The sequence below is a fragment of the Myotis myotis genome, unplaced genomic scaffold, assembly GCF_014108235.1.
Source record: "Myotis myotis isolate mMyoMyo1 unplaced genomic scaffold, mMyoMyo1.p scaffold_m19_p_20, whole genome shotgun sequence".
Lineage (NCBI taxonomy): Eukaryota > Metazoa > Chordata > Mammalia > Chiroptera > Vespertilionidae > Myotis > Myotis myotis.
The window spans coordinates 4,632,624-4,651,652 of record NW_023416325.1 but is presented as its reverse complement, the minus strand read 5'-3'; the positions used below and the strand labels follow the sequence as shown (position 1 = coordinate 4,651,652).

Below are 19,029 nucleotides of genomic sequence, written 5' to 3'. Positions count from 1 at the left end.
GGCAAGCATGGCGCTCATGTCTCTTTACACATGTCTGACCATGGGGTTTGGTTTGTCTCCCCGTGTTTACTTTGCTTTTGTTGTCTACATTTTAAAAGTGGGATACAGAGCCCTGGCCGGGTGGCTCAGTGGTTGGGCATCCACCTACGAGGTCATGGATTATTGAGTGGTGTGTCCATAGATGGTAGTATTTTTTACAAACCAAGGGAATTAGAAATTCAAAATTCAGAAGAGTGGGGAGGGACAGAGGAAAGGGACTCATGTTCGGAACCTTTTCAAAAAGTTACTCTTTAAACATGCATATGTTGTGGATCAAATAAAATATGTCCATGGCACATAGAACACTATGTCGTCATCTCTGGTAAATGAATGAGTGAAAAATGAGAAGAGGCCCCAGAACTGGACCCTGAGCGCCCCCACCCCCCCCCCCCCCCCGACACACACACACACATACACCAAGGTTTCAAGGACGGGCAGGGGGAGGAGATGAGAAATCGCTGGGCCCATGGCCAACTGGAAAGTTTCTGTGTAACCCTTACCTGCTTGTCTTTTTTTCACATAAACTCTTCTTTCCAGGCAAGCTTTGTACGTGGCTTGAATCCTCGCCACTTAAAATAAAACAGAAGTTTGGTGGAATGACTCTCACGTGTGCCTCACTGTAGTTGTGACCTTGAGGGGATGTCAGAAGTGACCCTCGGGGCTTGCAGTGCAGAGGGGACGAGGAAGCCAAGCGTCAGCAAGTCACACTCAGCCTGGCTGTCCGGTGCTTTCTCATCCTTCCTCTTGCCTTCCCCCAGGGTAAGGCCCAGAGCCACCATCAGAAGGGCCTGGTTCCGTGGTGGGCATTACAGCCCACCCTCACTCCCCACCCTGCACCCGCAGCAGCACATCTGACTACTGGGCCTGCAGGTCAGATGGTGAGGAAACTTGCAGCTAAGGGGGTGTGACCCCAGGGCTGCCGGACCACACACCCACCCCCTGTAGCTTCTCCTTTCTCCATCCACCTCCTCCCATTGACAGGCCCAGCTCCCTGAGGACCCTGAAAACATGAATGTCACATCCCCTGGGAGCTGGTTCAAAACTCCCCACCCCCCACCCCCACCCCCACCACAGCCAGCACCTGCCCATTAACCAGATCCCAGTGATGTGCCTTGACTGGGAATCGAGCCCACAATCTTTAGGTGCCCGGGTCAACACTCCAATCAGCTGAACCACCCGGCCAGGGCACTGTCGTGTTCCTGCTTCTCAAAGCCAATGCTTCTAGCGTTCTATCAAACACCATGTTGAAGATGGAGCCCAAGCTAAGCTTGTCATTTCACAGTCTATGGAAGTCAGGACAGAAAAAAAAAAAACATACCCAACTGATGTTTACTAAATTCAAAGGCATCTTCCGTGGCAAAGAGAGTTCTGGGGAAGCGAATGAATATCTTGGTTCTAGAAGTGGAAACAAAGGTGTTTTAATGATTAATTGGTCAGTTACCATCTGTAGTGGGTCGCATGTGGTCCCCCCAAAATCAGGTCCACTCAGAACCTCAGAATGTAAGGTTCTTATTTGAAAATACGATCTTTGCAGATGTAATCAAGGGTAAGGCTCAAGGTCAGATCAGTGGGGGGAGGGGGACCCTAAATCCAAGCGTGTCCTTATAAAAGACAGAAAAACGCGCACACACACGAGGAAGAAGGCCATGTGAAGACGGAGGCGGAGACTAGAGTGATGTGGCCACAGCCAAGGAATGTCAGGAGCCACTGGAAGCAGCGAGGGATCCCCAAAAAGCCTGCCAACACCTGGAGTTTGGACTTCTAGCGTCTTGAACTGAGAGAATGAATTTCTCTTGGTTGAAGCCAGCTAGTTTGCCAACGTTTTATGCAGCCCCAGGAGGCTAACACACCATCCTAACCTGCAGTAAACTGTTTTCCTGCTCTAATGAATCATTCAGACCCCAGGAGCGGCTTGTGGAACCCCCATTTATAGCCGGTCGGTCAGAAGCCCAGGTGACAACCTGGACATGGGACAGGCATCTGCTGTGGGGAAGGAGCCGTCGTATAGGGCTGGGCCGTTCCCTGTGGGGTCTGCCACTCTCTCCAGGTCGACAGTATCAGGACTGAGTGAAATCGTAGTGCGCCCAGCTGGAGCCCGAGGCGTGGACTGTTCGGAGTGACCCACCACTGTGCGTGGAGGAGACACACAGGAGAGGGTTCTGCTGTAAGAGCTGCATTTAAATGCAGTGGATGGAGATATCTGCTTATACGTCTACGTCGTTTCCTAAAAAAATGAATCTCTGGGCTCCAGATGGATGTGGATCAATGCCCGAAACATTTGACAGTGACTTCCCAGCCACTCACCTCCCCAGCTTGTACTCTTCCGGTTTGTAGCCGATGTATTTGATCAGCCGCTCTACGCCCTCTGCTGGAGGCCCGCGCCAGTGCGGCCAGGTGTCTGGGCACAGGGACTTGTACCTGGGGAGAGAGGCACACCCTGCCCTCACACCATCCTCCCACCAGGGTCGCATGCCAGCCGCCCCGCGTGCTGTAATAGACTCATTCCTTGCTTGAATTCAGATGCTTTGAATTCAACAATATATACTTGGCCAAAAAAGGAAAAGAGGAACTACAATCGGGTGGGAGGTTTGGGGCCTGTCTTCATAAAACAATGGCATCATCAGACACCTCAAGAAACTCAATTCCACTCCTAGGTATCCAGGGCAGGGCCAAAGGTTTACAGTTGTCAGTATGTGAAACAGAGTTTATTCTTGTGTTATTACTAACTATTGTATTGTCTTCCATGCGAACAACTGTAAGCCGCCTTTTGTCCCACCCTGTACAAGCAAGAGACAGGAAAACATGTCCATGCAAAAGCTTATGTTCATAGCGTCATTATTCAGAATAGACAAAAGGTAAGACACACAAATGTCCATCAGCAGACAGATGAGAAGATAATGTGTTATCGGCGGCCTCTCTCACTAGAGGGTGAACGCCAAGCGGCAGGGGTGGGCCTGTCTGGTTCTCTGCAGCCACCCAGCACCTCGGACAGCGCTGGTACCGGCAGGTAGGTGCTCGCTGGTATTTATGGAAAGAATAAACAAGCCCCAGACAGCAACAAAGTAGGAAAGAGATGTATGAAGTTCAAAAATTGCAGGAAGATGGGAGCGTGGTGTGTGGGGGGGGGGGGGGGGGGGGGCGGCAGGCAGTGACTGCTACTTCCTGCCACTTCACCAAAAGGGAAAAAATGAAGGAGATAAGGGTGAATGAATAGCTGCTGAGCAAAAATGGTGTACACCCATTTTTCAGATTTTTGCAGAGGGTACCTCAAAAAAACCCCCACCACCTGGTAAATAGTCTGGCAGTTCCTCAATTAAACACTGAGTTATCGCCCTGACCGGTTTGGCTCAGTGGATAGAGCATCGGCCTGCAGACTGAAGGGTCCCAGGTTCGATTCTGGTCAAAGGCATGGACCTTGGTTGCGGGCACATCCCCAGTGGGGAGTGTGCAGGAGGCAGCTCATCGATGTTTCTAACTCTCGTATCCCTCTCCCTTCCTCTCTGTAAAAAAATCAATAAAATATATTTTTTAAAAAAAACAAAAAACACTGAGTTATCATCTGACCCAGTAACTTGCTCCTAAGTATATGCCCAAAGAAATGAAAACATGTGCCCACACAGAAACGTGCCCATGAATGGCCCTAGCAGCACTGTCATCACAGCCCGAGAGTGGGAGCCACCCAAGTGTCTGTCAGCAGATGAGTAGATACATGCATGGTGGCCTAGCCACACAATGAAGTATCAATCAGCCGTAAAAAGGAATGAATTATGATCCACGTTAGGACATGGATGAATCTTGGAAACATTATGCCGAGTGAAAAAAGCCAGACACCAAAGTCCACCTAGTTTACGACTCCATGTGTATGGGGATCCCACCCCCAATTCTGTGCGGCTCCTATGCCTGCATTCCCACTACACCCTCTTCTCTTGACAGCCCAGTAGGCGGAGGGGGTCAGCCCAACACTGACAGCGCTAACCCAGCGCCTGTCAAGACCCAAGCGACGCACGACCCATGCCTGCCCCCTGGTGGCAGGTCTATGCATTTGGCCTTGTGCTTCTTCCATTCTCACAAGTTGGGGTCTTAGTGAAACGAAGAGACGCCGATGAACTGAGTTGGCTTTCTGTTCTTGGAAATATTCGTGTTTATCACCGTCACAGCCGGGAAGAACCAAACTGCGGTCCCTGAGGGATGGTGGTGGAGTCCCCGCCTCATCGGAAACTCACACCTCTCCACAGCAGTCCCCCTCCTCCGTGGGTTCGCTTTCCACGGTTTCAGTTACCCACGGTCAACTTCAGTCCACAAACATTACATGGCAAATTCCAGAAACGAGCAGTTCACAGGTGTCACACTGCATGCAATTCTGAACAGTGTGATTAGTAATCATGGCACCGTCCCGCTCTGTTCCACCAGGGACACGACTCGTCCCTCTGCCCAGCGTCTGCACGCTGTACACGCTACCGGCCCATCAGTCACATAGCAGCCCTCTGAGCCGTCACATCACCGTCACAGTGTCACAGCGCTTGTGTTCAAGTCACACGTACTTTACGTAACAACGGCCCCAAAGCACAAGACCAGCGTTGACGGCAATTCAGACAAGCCGAAGAGAAGCCGTAGAGGGCTTCATGTGAGTGAAAAGGTGGAAGTTCTCAACTTAAGGCAATTTAGCATCTCCCATCATCACAAGGTGAGTAAAATATAATAAGATGTGTTGAGAGAGACCAGACTCACGTAACTTTTCTTATGTCTATTGTTCCAATTGTTCTATTTTATTATTGTTGCTACTCTCTTTGCCTGATTTACAAATTAAACTTTATCAGAGGTTGTATGTCTAGGAAAGAACATATCTATAGGGTTCGGTACTATCCGCGGTTGCAGGCATCCACTGGGGGTCTTAGAACATACCCCCTCTTCCCACCCCCCCACCCTCCACCCCCCCGCACACAGATAACGAGGTTCTACTCTAGGAGTTTGGCTACACCGGCTTCAGGTCAACAAAGCGAACTTCACCTTTGCAAGAAGTGCTCATACTTCCGCCGGTACGCAAAGCCGGCCCGCCTCACCCGCAGGTGTTCCATCAGCCCCAGGTACTTGATCTGATGCCTGATGAGGAAGTCGTCAAACTTGCCTGGGAAAACACAGAAGAGGGAGCGACAGTCAAGGACCCCATTGGCTCCATTTCAACCAACCGAGACCAGAGGAGAGCCTGCAAGCTGACGGCCTGGGAGCTGGATCTAGCCACACACGTGCTTTCTTAGGCCCGAAGACAACATGAGTGTTATTTCAGGGGGGAACTTTACAAGGAAATCCGGATTTCTGGTGTCTCTTAAAAAAAAAACAACACCCATGAGGTCTGGCCATTCTAGGTCTAGAGTCCCGCAAGACAACAGCAGCTGGAAGGGAGTCGTGCTGCCCTTTTCAACGGGGTGTGCCCTCTCCAGTTTGCCCCAGTCCCCTCCGCTCCCTATTGCCTTATGCCCAGTCTGCTTCACTCATTTTCTTCCTGCCCGGCCTCTGCAAGCCTTTGACTGTGTGACTCTGTTACAGACCATGGCAGGGGTTTAGAGAATAGCCAAGTCAGAGACCGTTTTGTAAGATTGTTCGCTGGCTGGAGAGAAGCAACATTGCTTCCCCTCCCCTCTGGCGCCTGCCTGGCTCAGCTGAGTTGAGCCAAAGTCTGAGCAATGCTCACTCAGGACCACATGCCCCCACCCCGTATACCTTCTAATATTTTATTTTAATACTAGAGGCCCGATGCACGAAATCCATGCAAGGGGCTTGGCCCTCGCAGCCCCGGCTTCGTCCAGAAGGTCGTCCGGACTCTGCTGTTCGGTCTAATTAGCATATTAGCTCTTTATTATATAGAATCTTTTTATTGATTCCAGAAAGGGAGAGAGAATCATTGATCAGCTGCCTCCTGCAGGCCCTCTACTGGGGACCAAGGCCACAAACCGGGCATGTGCCTTTGACCAGAATCGAACCCGGGATCCTTCAGTCTGAGCCAAACCGGCTAGGCCCGTGGTCGGCAAACCACGGCCCATGAGCCACATGCGGCTCTTTGGCCCCTTCAGTGTGGCTCTTCCACAAAATACCACATGCGGGCGCGCACGAACAGTGCGATTGAAACTTCGTGGCCCATGCGCAGAAGTCGATATTTTGTGGAAGAGCCACACTGAAGGGGCCAAAGAGCCGCGTGTGGCTCGCGAGCCGCGGTTTGCCGACCACCGGGCTACCTCCTATTATTACAAATGAAAAGAACTCAGGCCCAGAGGACAAGGACAAGCCCATGGTGGCGGTGAGGGTGTGAACTGCACTCCATCTCGGCCCCTCCCAGCCTCACTTCCCCCAGCGCGGGGCTCAGCGCCGTTCACAACTCACTGGGCTCCTTCCTCTCGTTGGGCTTGATGCAGCGGATGTAGGAGGGCTCCTTGGAGATGAGGATCTCCAGGAGGCTGCTCAGGCTGGTCTTGAACTGAGTCCCCACCTGCAGGGAGAGGGACTGCACTGAGGAGACCGTGCCCCTCCCAGCTAACACCCAGAACAGGGTTAGGGCATAAGACGCTGGCCTTTGAGACCCCAGCTCTCAAGACAGATTGCTGTCACATTTTCACCCATTAAGAGGAGGCTTTGGCTGCCCTGGCCTGAGAAGCCCTTTGAGTCCCACCCTCTCCACAGATTGTCCCACCTGTTACCATTCTGCCCATTAAGAAGGATGTGGCCCTGGCCGGTGTTGCTCAGTGGTCAGCGCATCAGCCCATGCACCAAAGGGTTACAGGTTCACTCACCCCCCCTGGTCGTCTCTCACATCGATGTCCCCCCCCCCCCATGCTCTCTTTGGAAAGCAGTGGGAAAAATATTCTCGGGTGAGGCTTAACAAACAAAAAGGAGAGAGAGAGAGGATTTGGATGTCCTGGCCTGAGAAGCCCAAGGTCAGCGTGGCTGAGCAGAGGCTAGACAAGCACCTACCCAGAATGCCTCACTCACTCAGCACGAATGCAGTTAGTGCCTCGTAGGAGCCGGCATCGCTGCCAAGCCCATCACCACCCCCTCCTTCCCGCTTGTCACCAAGCTTCCTTTACGGCACTCACACTACCAAGTTCTTTGTTTGATGTCATTTTCCCACACCCTCCCCACTAGATCGTGAGCCCATGAGCTCAGGGACCTTGTCTGCTTTGTTCTTGCAAATCCCGTGCCCAGCCCAGGGCCTGACTCAGCGGGTGCTCAGTGGATGTCTGCCAGCGACCACCCTGGGTACTCACCTGGGAAATATGTATCTAATAGAACCCGCTGGAGGGTGACAGCTCCAGGACAAGGGGAGGGCTTGAGGGTAAGGAGCCTGCGATGAGGCACCCTCTGGGAGAGGAGGGGAGGGAGCCTGTGGTGTGTGCACCCTCTGGGAGAGGAGGGGAGGGAGCCTGTGGTGTGTGCACCCTCTGGGAGAGGAGGGGAGGGAGCCCGAGGCGAGTGCACCCTCTGGGGGAGGAGGGGAGGGAGCCCGTGGTGTGTGCACCCTCTGGGGGAGGAGGGGAGGGAGCCCGTGGTGTGTGCACCCTCTGGGAGAGGAGGGGAGGGAGCCTGCGGTGAGGCACCCTCTGGGGGAGGAGGGGAGGGAGCCCGAGGTGAGGCACCCTCTGGGGGAGGAGGGGAGGGAGCCTGCGGTGAGGCACCCTCTGGGGGAGGAGGGGAGGGAGCCCGAGGTGAGGCACCCTCTGGGGGAGGAGGGGAGGGAACCCACGGTGAGGCACCCTCTGGGGGAGCTTGGCCACCTTTCCAGTTCGCACGGGCTCGCTTCCCACTCACCGTGGGCGACCTCCTGCGGTTCTCCAGCTCGGCCGCCAGGAAGCACTCCTTCAGGATGCCGTTTCTGGACCTGCACAGCACCTGCCGCAGAGAGAAATGAGCCCGTGCGCGCCGTCCCAGACACCGCGACGGCGAAAGGTTTGTACCGACGCCCAGTGTCTGTTCCAGCCTGACACACTGGCTTCTGACTCGATGCCTGGAGAGGAATTCCCGAACAAATCTGCCCCAAAATCAGTGTCACGGGGGTGTCTCAGACCCATCAGAAACACACGTGGTCCCGTTTCAGACTGACCTCTTTCAGGTGCCTGTACAGGAGATCACTGTTCTTTTCCAAGAATCCTGCAAAACATTGAGTAAGGAGTGTTGGAATCAACGGCTTTGCCGGAAAATGCAATTCCATCCCAACCGATCACAAAGGGAAATCCTAAAAACGATCTCACGGTGAAACCAGGCCTCAGCCTTGGCACTGGGACACCGGAGGCTGGAGAACCCTCTGCTGTGGGACCCTCCTGTGCCGTGTGGGGTGCTGAGCAGCCTCCCTGGCCTCTACCACGAGGTGCCAGTGGCATCTTCTCCACTTGTGGCAACCGAATGTCTCTAGACACTGTCAGACATCCCAGGGGACATTGGGAGAACCAGGTCCTCAATGCCGACCTCATGGTACCCACGCTCCATTCTATATCCCCATGAGCATCGTACCCGGGAAGGCACAGCCTTCACACTGAGCATCGTACACGGGAAGGCACAGCCTTCACACTGAGCATCGTACCCGGGAAGGCACAGCCTTCACACTGAGCATCGTACACGGGAAGGCACAGCCTTCACACTGAGCATCGTACCCGGAAAGGCACAGCCTTCACACTGAGCATCGTACCCAGAAAGGCACAGCCTTCACACTGAGCAACGTACCCAGAAAGGCACAGCCTTCACACTGAGCATCGTACATGGGAATGCACAGCCTTCACACTGAGCATCGTACCCGGGAAGGCACAGCCTTCACACTGAGCATCGTACACAAGAATGCACAGCCTTCACACTGAGCATCGTACCCAGAAAAGCACAGCCTTCACACTGAGCATCGTACCCGGGAAGGCACAGCCTTCACACTGAGCATCGTACATGGGAAGGCACAGCCTTCACACTGATCATCGTACCCAGAAAGGCACAGCCTTCACACTGAGCATCGTACCCGGGAAGGCACAGCCTTCACACTGAGCATCGTACCCGGGAAGGCACAGCCTTCACACTGAGCATCGTACAGCACCCTAGTCTGTTAGCAAAGAACACCACACCAGTGAATGGCATTGAGACAATGGAGGGGGCACTGAGTTCCAGGGGAGACTATGCCTTGGGCGAGGGAGCGCCTGGGAGGGACGTGCAGCCTTTCCCCAGAGGACGCGGAGGCCCTGCCTGGCTGTGGCCTGTGCCCGCGGCACCCACCTTTGGTGCAGTAGGTGACCTCCCCCGCGTAGTGGAACAGTCGGAACTCCATCCAGCCAATCCTCTTGCGGCCCTTTGGACCCGCCAGCTTCCGGCTGCGGCGAGATGGACACAGACACAAGCTGAGCCTTTCTCATCACGGCAGCAAAATGCACCAAAGTACAAAGCAGAGGGAGAGGGGCCTGTGACGGTGCTCGGGACCCCACAGCCAACTGAAGGCCAGCACGGAGAGCGGACCACGGGGGGCAGCTCCCAGGAAACCCTGCTGCCGTCTCATCCTGGTGGCGACCAAGGGCTAACAGGAGACCCTCCCTTCCCACACACACTGAGGAATAAAAAACAGGCATGAACCGCAGAAACAGTTACTTTTACAATGAAGTCACTTCCATTTTTCCGGGTGACAACTAAGAAACGATTTTACCACTTTACATCATTATGATGTCGCGAGACTAGAATACTCATGAAATACCATGTTTCAGATTGTGGTGATTCATAATGTTTAAGTAACTTTTTCTTGACATGTATATACACACACACATATCCTAAGTGTATACAGGTCAACAATCTTTCATTCTTTCATGAAGTTATAGACAAGTGATGGCGAACCTATGACACGCGTGTCAGAGGTGACAAGCAAACTCATTTTTTTTGGTTGATTTTGTTAAATGGCATTTAAATATATAAAATAAATATCAAAAATATGTCTCTGTTTTTCTATGGTTGCAAATATCAAAAAATTTCTATATGTGACACGGCACCAGAGTTAAGTTAGGGTTTTTCAAAATGCTGACACGCCGAGCTCAAAAGGTTCGCCATCACTGTTATAGACTGTTCATTCTAATGGCTGTATTTCATTCCATATGTGAATATACCACAATTTATTTTTCCAGTCTTGATTCATTTAGTTATCCCATTCATTTTACATATCATTTTAACATTCTACAAGAGGTTTGATAAAGCCACTACCATTTATGGAATCCTTACTATGGTCAGAAATTGCACCAGATGACTTATACAGTCATTTATAATTCCAGATGGTAGGTATATTAACATCCCCACCTTGTAGAATGGGAAACACAGACGCAAGAGTGTTGGTTTGGTTCAGTGGATAGAACATCGGCCTGTGGACTGAAGGGTCCTGGGTTCGACTCCGGTCAAGGGGACATACCTGGGTTTTGGGATGTGCAGGAGGCAGCCAATCAATGATTCTCTCTCATCATTGATATTTCTCTCCCCCCCCCCTTCCTCTCTAAAATCAATAAAAAAAATTTTGACGTGGAATTCGAGTTTGATTTTTTACTAACAAAAAGGATGCATATACAGCAAGTCCTCACTTAACATAGTCAATATGTCCTTGGAACGGTGGCAAAACAACATATAATAAAACCACGTTTACCATAAGCTATTTGATGTAAGAGTCAAATTCCTACAGCATCTCATCAACCTTATAATGGAAACAACGTTACCTGAGGGCCTGCTGAATATGACTGGGTGCATCATAACGGGATTTCTACTACAAAGATGTAGCTGTACTCTTGGGGAGCACCGCCCACCTCCCCAAGAAAATGGATATGCCCTGCAACGATGCAACAGCTCATCACATGTAATACCTACGTTTGGAAGTGCGCATGCTTCCCCACTTTCTCTTCTAACTTCTCCAGGAAACTCAAGTCAGAAGCAGGACCAGGACGGATACATTCTTCATCCTTCAAACGAAGAAGAGAAGCCTCGAGCCACAGCAACACACTCCACCACGTCCAAGTTAAAACACGCTCACCGGCTCTGACAACGTCCTGCACTCACATGCGGTCATCTCACTCAAGTTCAGGGGAACGTTTCCTGGGAGGAGGCCTAACCCATCACATGCTCTCAGATTTTTTTTTTTTCAAGAGAACCACGGAACCAGAAAGACTGGAAATTCCATGAGAAAGCAGCTCTGCCACCCCCAGAGCTGAGGCTTATCCCCAAAGTCTTCCCAGGACACCCCACAGCTTCCATGCCCAGCTTGCTTACACACGCAATCTCGTTTTTTTCTTAACTACGCATCTCTGGCAAGGAACATACAGATCCCCCTTTACTCGGAGCAAAGCCTCATGGGAAACAAACTATAAAACCACTTGGGCCTAACGTCTCATATTTCTCGAGCTCTGCCTTTCTGTTTTCTATTCTGGGTCCTCCACAGAGATAACATTTCATTGACCATCTTTAAAAAAATAACGATGAGCCTGGCTGGTGTGGCTCAGCAGTTGAGAGTCAACCCAGGAACCAAGACGTTGCCAGTTCAATCCCCAGTCAGGGCACATGCCCAGGTTGCGGGCTCCATCCCCAGTGGGGGGCGTGGAGGAGGCAGCTGATGGATGGCATTCCTCTCTCATTGATGTTTCTATCTCTTTACCCCTCTCTCCCTTCCTCTCTCTCTCTCTCTCTCTAAAAATATATAACATCTTAAAAAAATTAAAGATGAATCAACCCTGTAGCTTTTATTAAAACAACAGTAACAACAATAAAAACCTGGTTAAGGTTGGCGAGACAACCCTTATTAAGTAGCATTTTTATGCTGATTTTATTTATGGAGAACCAATGGGATTAAGTACTTTTTACTAAGATATCTTTTGTTAATCCTCACCTGAGGATATTTTTTTCCATTGATTTTTAGAGAGAATGGAAGGGCAGGGGAGATTCAGAAGGAGAGAAACATCGATGAGAGAGACGCATCAACTGGTTGCCTCCAATACATGCCCAGACCAGGCTGGGCATTGAGCCTGCAACTGAGGTACATGCCGGTGACCAGATTCGAACCCAGGACTCTTCAGTCCACGGGTCAACACTCTATCCACGGAGCCAAACTGGCTAGGGCCTCAAATACCTTAACATACTGGCCTAGCAATCCCCCCGAGCATTGAATGTACAGACACTCGCATACGTCAGCCCGCGCTTCCCCAGATGTCCCCATGGCGGGTGCCCTCACCTCCTTCGGGTCTTTGCTCAGATGTCACCTTCTCAGCGAGTCCTTCCTGAACCATCAATGATCTAAAATGGAGCTGCCCTCCCCAGCACATCTCATCTCGTCCTTTTTCTCCATTGCACAATCTACACACGTTGCCCATTAACCTGTTTGTCAGTCTCTCCCTGCCAGAATCCAAAGCCTGCACTGGTTTTCCACTGCTGAGTCCCAAAGCACAGGGCACAATCCTGGCCCAAAGCAAGCGTCCGATGAGTGTTTGTCGAATGAATGAATGAATGAATGAATGAATGAATGAAGCCTGAATGCTCACCATGGGACAGGCATGGCTCTGAGCCCTCTGCCTATATCATCTCACTAAATGTGTCCTCCCAACTCCTCTCGGAGGTAAGTGCCGTTCTCGCTGTACCCGTTTCAAGAGGATACAAGTCCTCGCGTGCGTCGGAAACACGGGGTGAATGAACTCTAACGGTAATTGTCTCACCAGGATGGAGATGATTCCCTTGTGTCTTTCTTCAACCAAGTCACAGATGATCTTGTTGTTGAAATACTGAATCGGCTCCCACTGAAATGACAAAGAGGAAAGAATTCTCCACGGAGGATTTGGATGAGCAGAAGATGTATTTCTTTTAAACGGGTTTTCCGACATTTTTTCGAAAACCCGATTTGTATCTCTAACATTAAAAAATAATAATCCTTTCTGAATATGAAAATAACTTCCCGGGAAATGGGCAGAGCAGGAGTACAGAATAATTCTCAGTACTGATCAGGGGAAATCGCCAGTGAGATCCCGTGTCTCAAGGAGGTGCCTCTCCAGAGGTTATCAGATGGGAAGAAAACACCAGGACGTTTACCTCTATGCCTTCCGTCTCATATTCTGCCTGCTCCGCCTTTAGGGTTCTCTCGATCAGCAGCTGCTGGAGCTTCTCGTTGCAGTAATTTATACAGAACTGTTCAAAACTAGAGATGCGAAAGGTTTAAAAGCTAAAGCTATGCACGTAGGCCAATTTTTTTTAAAGTTGTATTTAATTTTTTTTAATTAAATTTATTGGAGTAACACTGGTTCATAATTATATGCTTCAAGTGTACAATGTATAACACATCATCTGTGTATGGCGTTGTGTGCTCACCCCCCAAAGTCTAGTCTCCTTTGGTCACCATGGATTTGCCGTTCTTTACCCTCTTCATCTCCCCCTCCCCCTCCCCCCTACCCCACTGCCCCCTTCCCCTCTGGTAACAACCACACTGTTGTCTGTGTCCATAAGTTTGTTTGTTGGTTTTGTTCGTTCATTTGTTGCTTTCGGTTTTACTGTATTCCCTTATTTTTAAGGATGCTTTCTAATACAGAAAGATCAAAATCCTTATTAATCAAATATTCTCGTGAGCAGACCACAAGACTCGAGCTAGAAGACGTTTGCCTTTTCCCTGGTTATTCCACTGCTAGAACCGCCAGGCTATGCAAATCTGGAGAATTTCTGGGAACAAGGAAATCAACTCCCATCACATTAGCGAGGCCTGAGCCAGACTCGGACCTGAAAGATGCACCCAGGGCCTCACCCGTTCTTGTCGAAGACTTCGAACCCGTAGATGTCCAGCAACCCGATCACGGTTTTCTTGGTGAACTCCTAGTCAAGAGAGCACGCAGTTCATCTTTAGGCCTTTCACGCCGAGACGCTCAGATCCCAGTGGCTGCCCCAAAGCGGGGCCGTGGCCACAAAGCTCATGCCTTCTCTCTCCACCAGTGGCTCCCAGAAGCAGCGCCAGGTGGAAACATTTCCCCAGCTCACTCCCGCCTGCGGCCTGTCCACTTCCCACCCACTTCCCACCCATCACCCGAGCAGGGACGCCTCCGCACCCCCCCCCCCAATTCACTGCCTTGCTTAACCCCCTCCAACTTGACTCCCAAGCCCGCATTTGATCTGGAAGGAAAAAAGGGAGGGAGGGAAGGGACGGAGGGAAGGAGCCTTATAGACAGACAGCCAAGGAGACATCTATCCAGGGAAAAGACAGGTGGTACAGATGTCATTTAAAATAGAGGGCCAAGTGCAATTGGGCAAAGATGGATAGTGAGAGAGTTCATGCCTATTTTTTCGGGACACAATATAACATTCTGAATGGTGCGCAGGCATACTTCGTGTTATCGTGCCTAGCTTTACTGCACTTCCCAGATGTTGCGTTGTTACAAATTGAAGGAAAGACCCTCCACCAGCAAAGAGATGTGACTGGCTTTATCGCGATACTCGCTTTACTGCCGTCTGCAATGAGCCCGCAGTCTCTCTGAGGTAGGCCTGTACCGAGCTGATGTCTCCCGAATCGGCCCTGCACAGCCTTAACCTCCACGAGTTCCACCCCATCCACATACCTGGACTTCGCGTATCATTTCCGTCATTTCTAGCTTTGAGTAAATCCCCTTTTCATTTAAATTCCACTTAAAAAGGAAATGTGATCAGAGGGTGAGTTCAAAGGAGTCGTCGTATTTTTTTTCTGATACACACTAAATGTGCTACTGTTGAGAGTAAACGTTTCTGTATATACTTCAAGCATCCGGCATGCTTCATACGCTCTGCGTCCCGTACTTTGGGACACACTGGGAGAATCATTCAGCAGGCACTTTAGGGCGCCTACTGTGTGCTCGGTGCTGGGAATGTAGGAGTGAGAAAGGGCGCCTACTGTGTGCTCGGTGCTGGGAATGTAGGTGTGAGAAAGGGCACCTACTGTGTGCTCGGTGCTGGGAATGTAGGTGTGAGAAAGGGGGCCTACTGTGTGCTCGGTGCTGGGAATGTAGGTGTGAGAAAGGGGGCCTACTGTGTGCTCGGGGCTGGGAATGTAGGTGTGAGAAAGGGGGCCTACTGTGTGCTCGGTGCTGGGAATGTAGGAGTGAGAAAGGGCGCCTACTGTGTGCTCGGTGCTGGGAATGTAGGTGTGAGAAAGGGCGCCTACTGTGTGCTCGGTGCTGGGAATGTAGGTGTGAGAAAGGGGGCCTACTGTGTGCTCGGTGCTGGGAATGTAGGTGTGAGAAAGGGGGCCTACTGTGTGCTTGGTGCTGGGAATGTAGGAGTGAGAAAGGGGGCCTACTGTGTGCTCGGGGCTGGGAATGTAGGAGTGAGAAAGGGGGCCTACTCTGTGCTCGGGGCTGGGAATGTAGGTGTGAGAAAGGGCGCCTACTGTGTGCTCGGTGCTGGGAATGTAGGTGTGAGAAAGGGCGCCTACTGTGTGCTCGGGGCTGGGAATGTAGGTGTGAGAAAGGGGGCCTACTGTGTGCTCGGTGCTGGGAATGTAGGTGTGAGAAAGGGCGCTTACTGTGTGCTCGGTGCTGGGAATGTAGGAGTGAGAAAGGGCGCCTACTGTGTGCTCGGTGCTGGGAATGTAGGTGTGAGAAAGGGGGCCTACTGTGTGCTCGGGGCTGGGAATGTAGGTGTGAGAAAGGGGACCTACTGTGTGCTCGGTGCTGGGAATGTAGGAGTGAGAAAGGGCGCCTACTGTGTGCTCGGTGCTGGGAATGTAGGTGTGAGAAAGGGCGCCTACTGTGTGCTCGGTGCTGGGAATGTAGGTGTGAGAAAGGGGGCCTACTGTGTGCTCGGTGCTGGGAATGTAGGTGTGAGAAAGGGGGCCTACTGTGTGCTCGGTGCTGGGAATGTAGGAGTGAGAAAGGGGGCCTACTGTGTGCTCGGGGCTGGGAATGTAGGAGTGAGAAAGGGGGCCTACTCTGTGCTCGGGGCTGGGAATGTAGGTGTGAGAAAGGGCGCCTACTGTGTGCTCGGTGCTGGGAATGTAGGTGTGAGAAAGGGCGCCTACTGTGTGCTCGGGGCTGGGAATGTAGGAGTGAGAAAGGGGGCCTACTGTGTGCTCGGTGCTGGGAATGTAGGTGTGAGAAAGGGCGCCTACTGTGTGCTCGGGGCTGGGAATGTAGGTGTGAGAAAGGGGGCCTACTGTGTGCTCGGTGCTGGGAATGTAGGTGTGAGAAAGGGCGCTTACTGTGTGCTCGGGGCTGGGAATGTAGGTGTGAGAAAGGGCGCCTACTGTGTGCTCGGGGCTGGGAATGTAGGGGTGAGAAAGGGCGCCTACTGTGTGCTCGGGGCTGGGAATGTAGGTGTGAGAAAGGGCGCCTACTGTGTGCTCGGTGCTGGGAATGTAGGAGTGAGAAAGGGCGCCTACTGTGTGCTCGGTGCTGGGAATGTAGGAGTGAGAAAGGGCGCCTACTGTGTGCTCGGTGCTGGGAATGTAGGTGTGAGAAAGGGCGCCTACTCTGTGCTCGGTGCTGGGAATGTAGGTGTGAGGAGATACTGTCCCTACCCATCAGGAGCTTATGGTTAATTCTCACAAATTGTTTAGAGTAACAGTGTAAATTATTTTAATTTTTTGTATTGATTTCAGACAGGAAGGGAGAGGAAGAGAGAGATAGAAATATCAATGATGAGAGAGAATCATTGATCGGCTACCTCTTGCACGCCCCACACTGGGGATGAAGCCCACAACCCGGGCATGTGGCCTGACCAGGAATCAAACCATGACCTCCTGGTTCATAGGTCGACGCTCAACCACCGAGCCGTGCCAGCCGGGCAACGATGTAAATTATAAAACATCACCATGCTCGTGAGAACAAGCCATCCAACACGTGGGGACGGACCTTGTTCACTAAGGACGAGTTGATTTTGTTCACCAGCCACGTGAATGTGCGCCCATAGACGGCCTTCGCCATTGCGTCTCTGGCGTAGACAGAGTTTTCTAGCGTCAGTGGGCAGATCACCTGAGAACAACAGGTGCATCATTACAGAGGTTAAAAAAGTCCCCAGAGTTTTCAAAGCAGCCTTCTTAAAATGATTTTGAATGGAATTTTAGAGAGAGGGAAGGAGAGAAAGGGAGAAACATCGATGTGAAAGTGAAACATTGATCAGCTGCCTCCTGCACGCCCCCTACTGGGGATCAAGCCCACAACCCGGGCATGTGCCCTGATGGGGAATCGAACTGGCAACCTTTTGGTGCACAGGACGACACCCAACTAACCGAGCCACAGCCAGGGCTCAACTTAGCCTTGAATGATGACCCCAGGGAGGATGCTACCCCCCGGGTCCTGCACATGTGCACCGAGCAGCTATTGCTGGAGTGGCAGGCAGCGCGCTGAGCTCGTGAGACACAGCCATGACCAAGACAAACAGGGCCAGCCTTTGTGGGCCGGGCTCACATTTGGAGAGCGGGGCACAGTCAAAAAGTCACACAGCCCAGCTGGTGTGGCCCAGCAGTTAGCATCAACATAGGAACCATGGGGTTGCCCATTCAATTCCCAGTCAGGGCACATGCCTGGGTTGCGGGCTTGATCCCCAGTCGGGGGTCTATAGGAGGCAGCCAATCCATGATGTTCCACTCTCACTGATATTTCTATCTCTCCATCCCTGTCCCTTCCTCTCTCTCAATATGAGCAGGAAGTGACCTGGGAACTGAAGGAGCAGGAGTCAACCAGAGGAAACACAGGGAAGGGTGTTCCAGCAGAGGGAACAGCATGTGCAAGGACCCAGTGGAGGGAAGGCATGGCGACGGTGAGGCGTGGAGAGCGAGCTGGCGACGGTGTGACGTTGGGGGGAGAGGAAGTTAAGGCAGGAGGCGCTGGCAGAGCTGGGCCAGGCAGGACCTGGTGGGCAGGGTTGGGGGCCCCCACCCTCGGCTGCGGCGGAGGAGAAAACGGGCGTGTCCCCCCCAGAACCGGCGTTACCTCCTCAGCTTGGGCTTCAATCTTCCTGTGGGTGAGAGCTTCCAGCAGGGCCGACGGCTGGACCCCCAGGAGCTGAATAAATGGAAACCAAGAGGAAAGCCACTCAGTGGCCTGAGCTGACTCACAGCTTAGGCAGAGTCCGCGGAGTTTCCAGGCGCAGGGTTACCGGCCCCGAGTGATAACTGAGCTTTAATGCAAAACAGACCACGTTAGATCTTCCAACCAACCGGCTTTTACCCTCGCCCCCCGCCACCCTCGCCCCCCGCCACCCTCGGCCCCCCGCCACCCTCGGCCCCCCGCCACCCTCGCCCCCCCGCCCCCCTGCCACCCTCGCCCACCGCCACCCTCGCCCACCGCCACCCTCGCCCACCGCCACCCTCGGCCCCCGCCACCCTCGCCCCCCGCCACCCTCGGCCCCCGCCACCCTCGCCCCCCGCCACCCTCGCCCCCCGCCACCCTCGCCCCCCGCCACCCTCGCCCCCCGCCACCCCTGCACACTCACACCTCCTAACCAGCATCAGCTGCAAGAACGTGGTGCCAGCCACTGAAACATGGGCATCCAGCTGCCTCGCTCCCCCCACACCCCCACCACATCCCTCCCATACCCCCCCACACCCCTCACATCCCCGCCCCCGCACCCCCACCTCTGAAGGCAAGCATCACCTTGGCGATCCACTTGATCTCGCTGATGACTGGAATGGTGGCACAGCCCTGGCGGTTCTCTCTAAAACAGACGTTCCCCAGGTGCAGGATGCTGGCAATGATTCCAAAGAGGTTCTAGGAACGTGGGAGGGGGTGAGGAGGATAAGGAGAGAAGCCGCAGCCGCCTCATCCATACGTGTCATCAGGGGAGGCACCGCGGGACAACCACCCCCACTTCCGGCCCTGAGCTCACAGGTCAGATTCCTTCCTTCCCCAGACCTGGGCCCGAGTCACTCCAGGTACTAGGGCTGGGGGGGGGGGGGTTGGGGGGGGGAGAGCCACCCCCAGCCTCCATCCTCAGGGGCAGGTGGGGAAGATGTCCCACTCCATCTCCTGCCCAGGACACTCGCACTTTTACATCCCCTGTCCCCCATAAACCATT

General features: G+C 52.7%; 1 protein-coding gene across 1 annotated transcript in view; it reads right to left on the bottom strand.

Annotated features, from left to right (window-relative positions):
* Positions 1-19,029, bottom strand: part of MYO1H (myosin IH) — a 61,130-nt gene that overhangs the window by 6,139 nt on the left and 35,962 nt on the right. The window contains exons 9-23 of the mRNA XM_036354391.1: positions 18,609-18,722; positions 17,946-18,017; positions 16,866-16,985; positions 13,796-13,863; positions 13,093-13,198; positions 12,723-12,803; positions 10,891-10,982; positions 9,277-9,371; positions 8,129-8,175; positions 7,837-7,917; positions 6,415-6,520; positions 5,047-5,164; positions 2,344-2,457; positions 1,358-1,434; positions 540-608 (exon numbers count right to left, since the gene is read on the bottom strand). Coding sequence (XP_036210284.1) covers positions 540-608; positions 1,358-1,434; positions 2,344-2,457; positions 5,047-5,164; positions 6,415-6,520; positions 7,837-7,917; positions 8,129-8,175; positions 9,277-9,371; positions 10,891-10,982; positions 12,723-12,803; positions 13,093-13,198; positions 13,796-13,863; positions 16,866-16,985; positions 17,946-18,017; positions 18,609-18,722 — 1,360 coding nt within the window. The remainder of the gene's footprint in view (positions 1-539; positions 609-1,357; positions 1,435-2,343; positions 2,458-5,046; positions 5,165-6,414; positions 6,521-7,836; positions 7,918-8,128; positions 8,176-9,276; positions 9,372-10,890; positions 10,983-12,722; positions 12,804-13,092; positions 13,199-13,795; positions 13,864-16,865; positions 16,986-17,945; positions 18,018-18,608; positions 18,723-19,029) is intronic.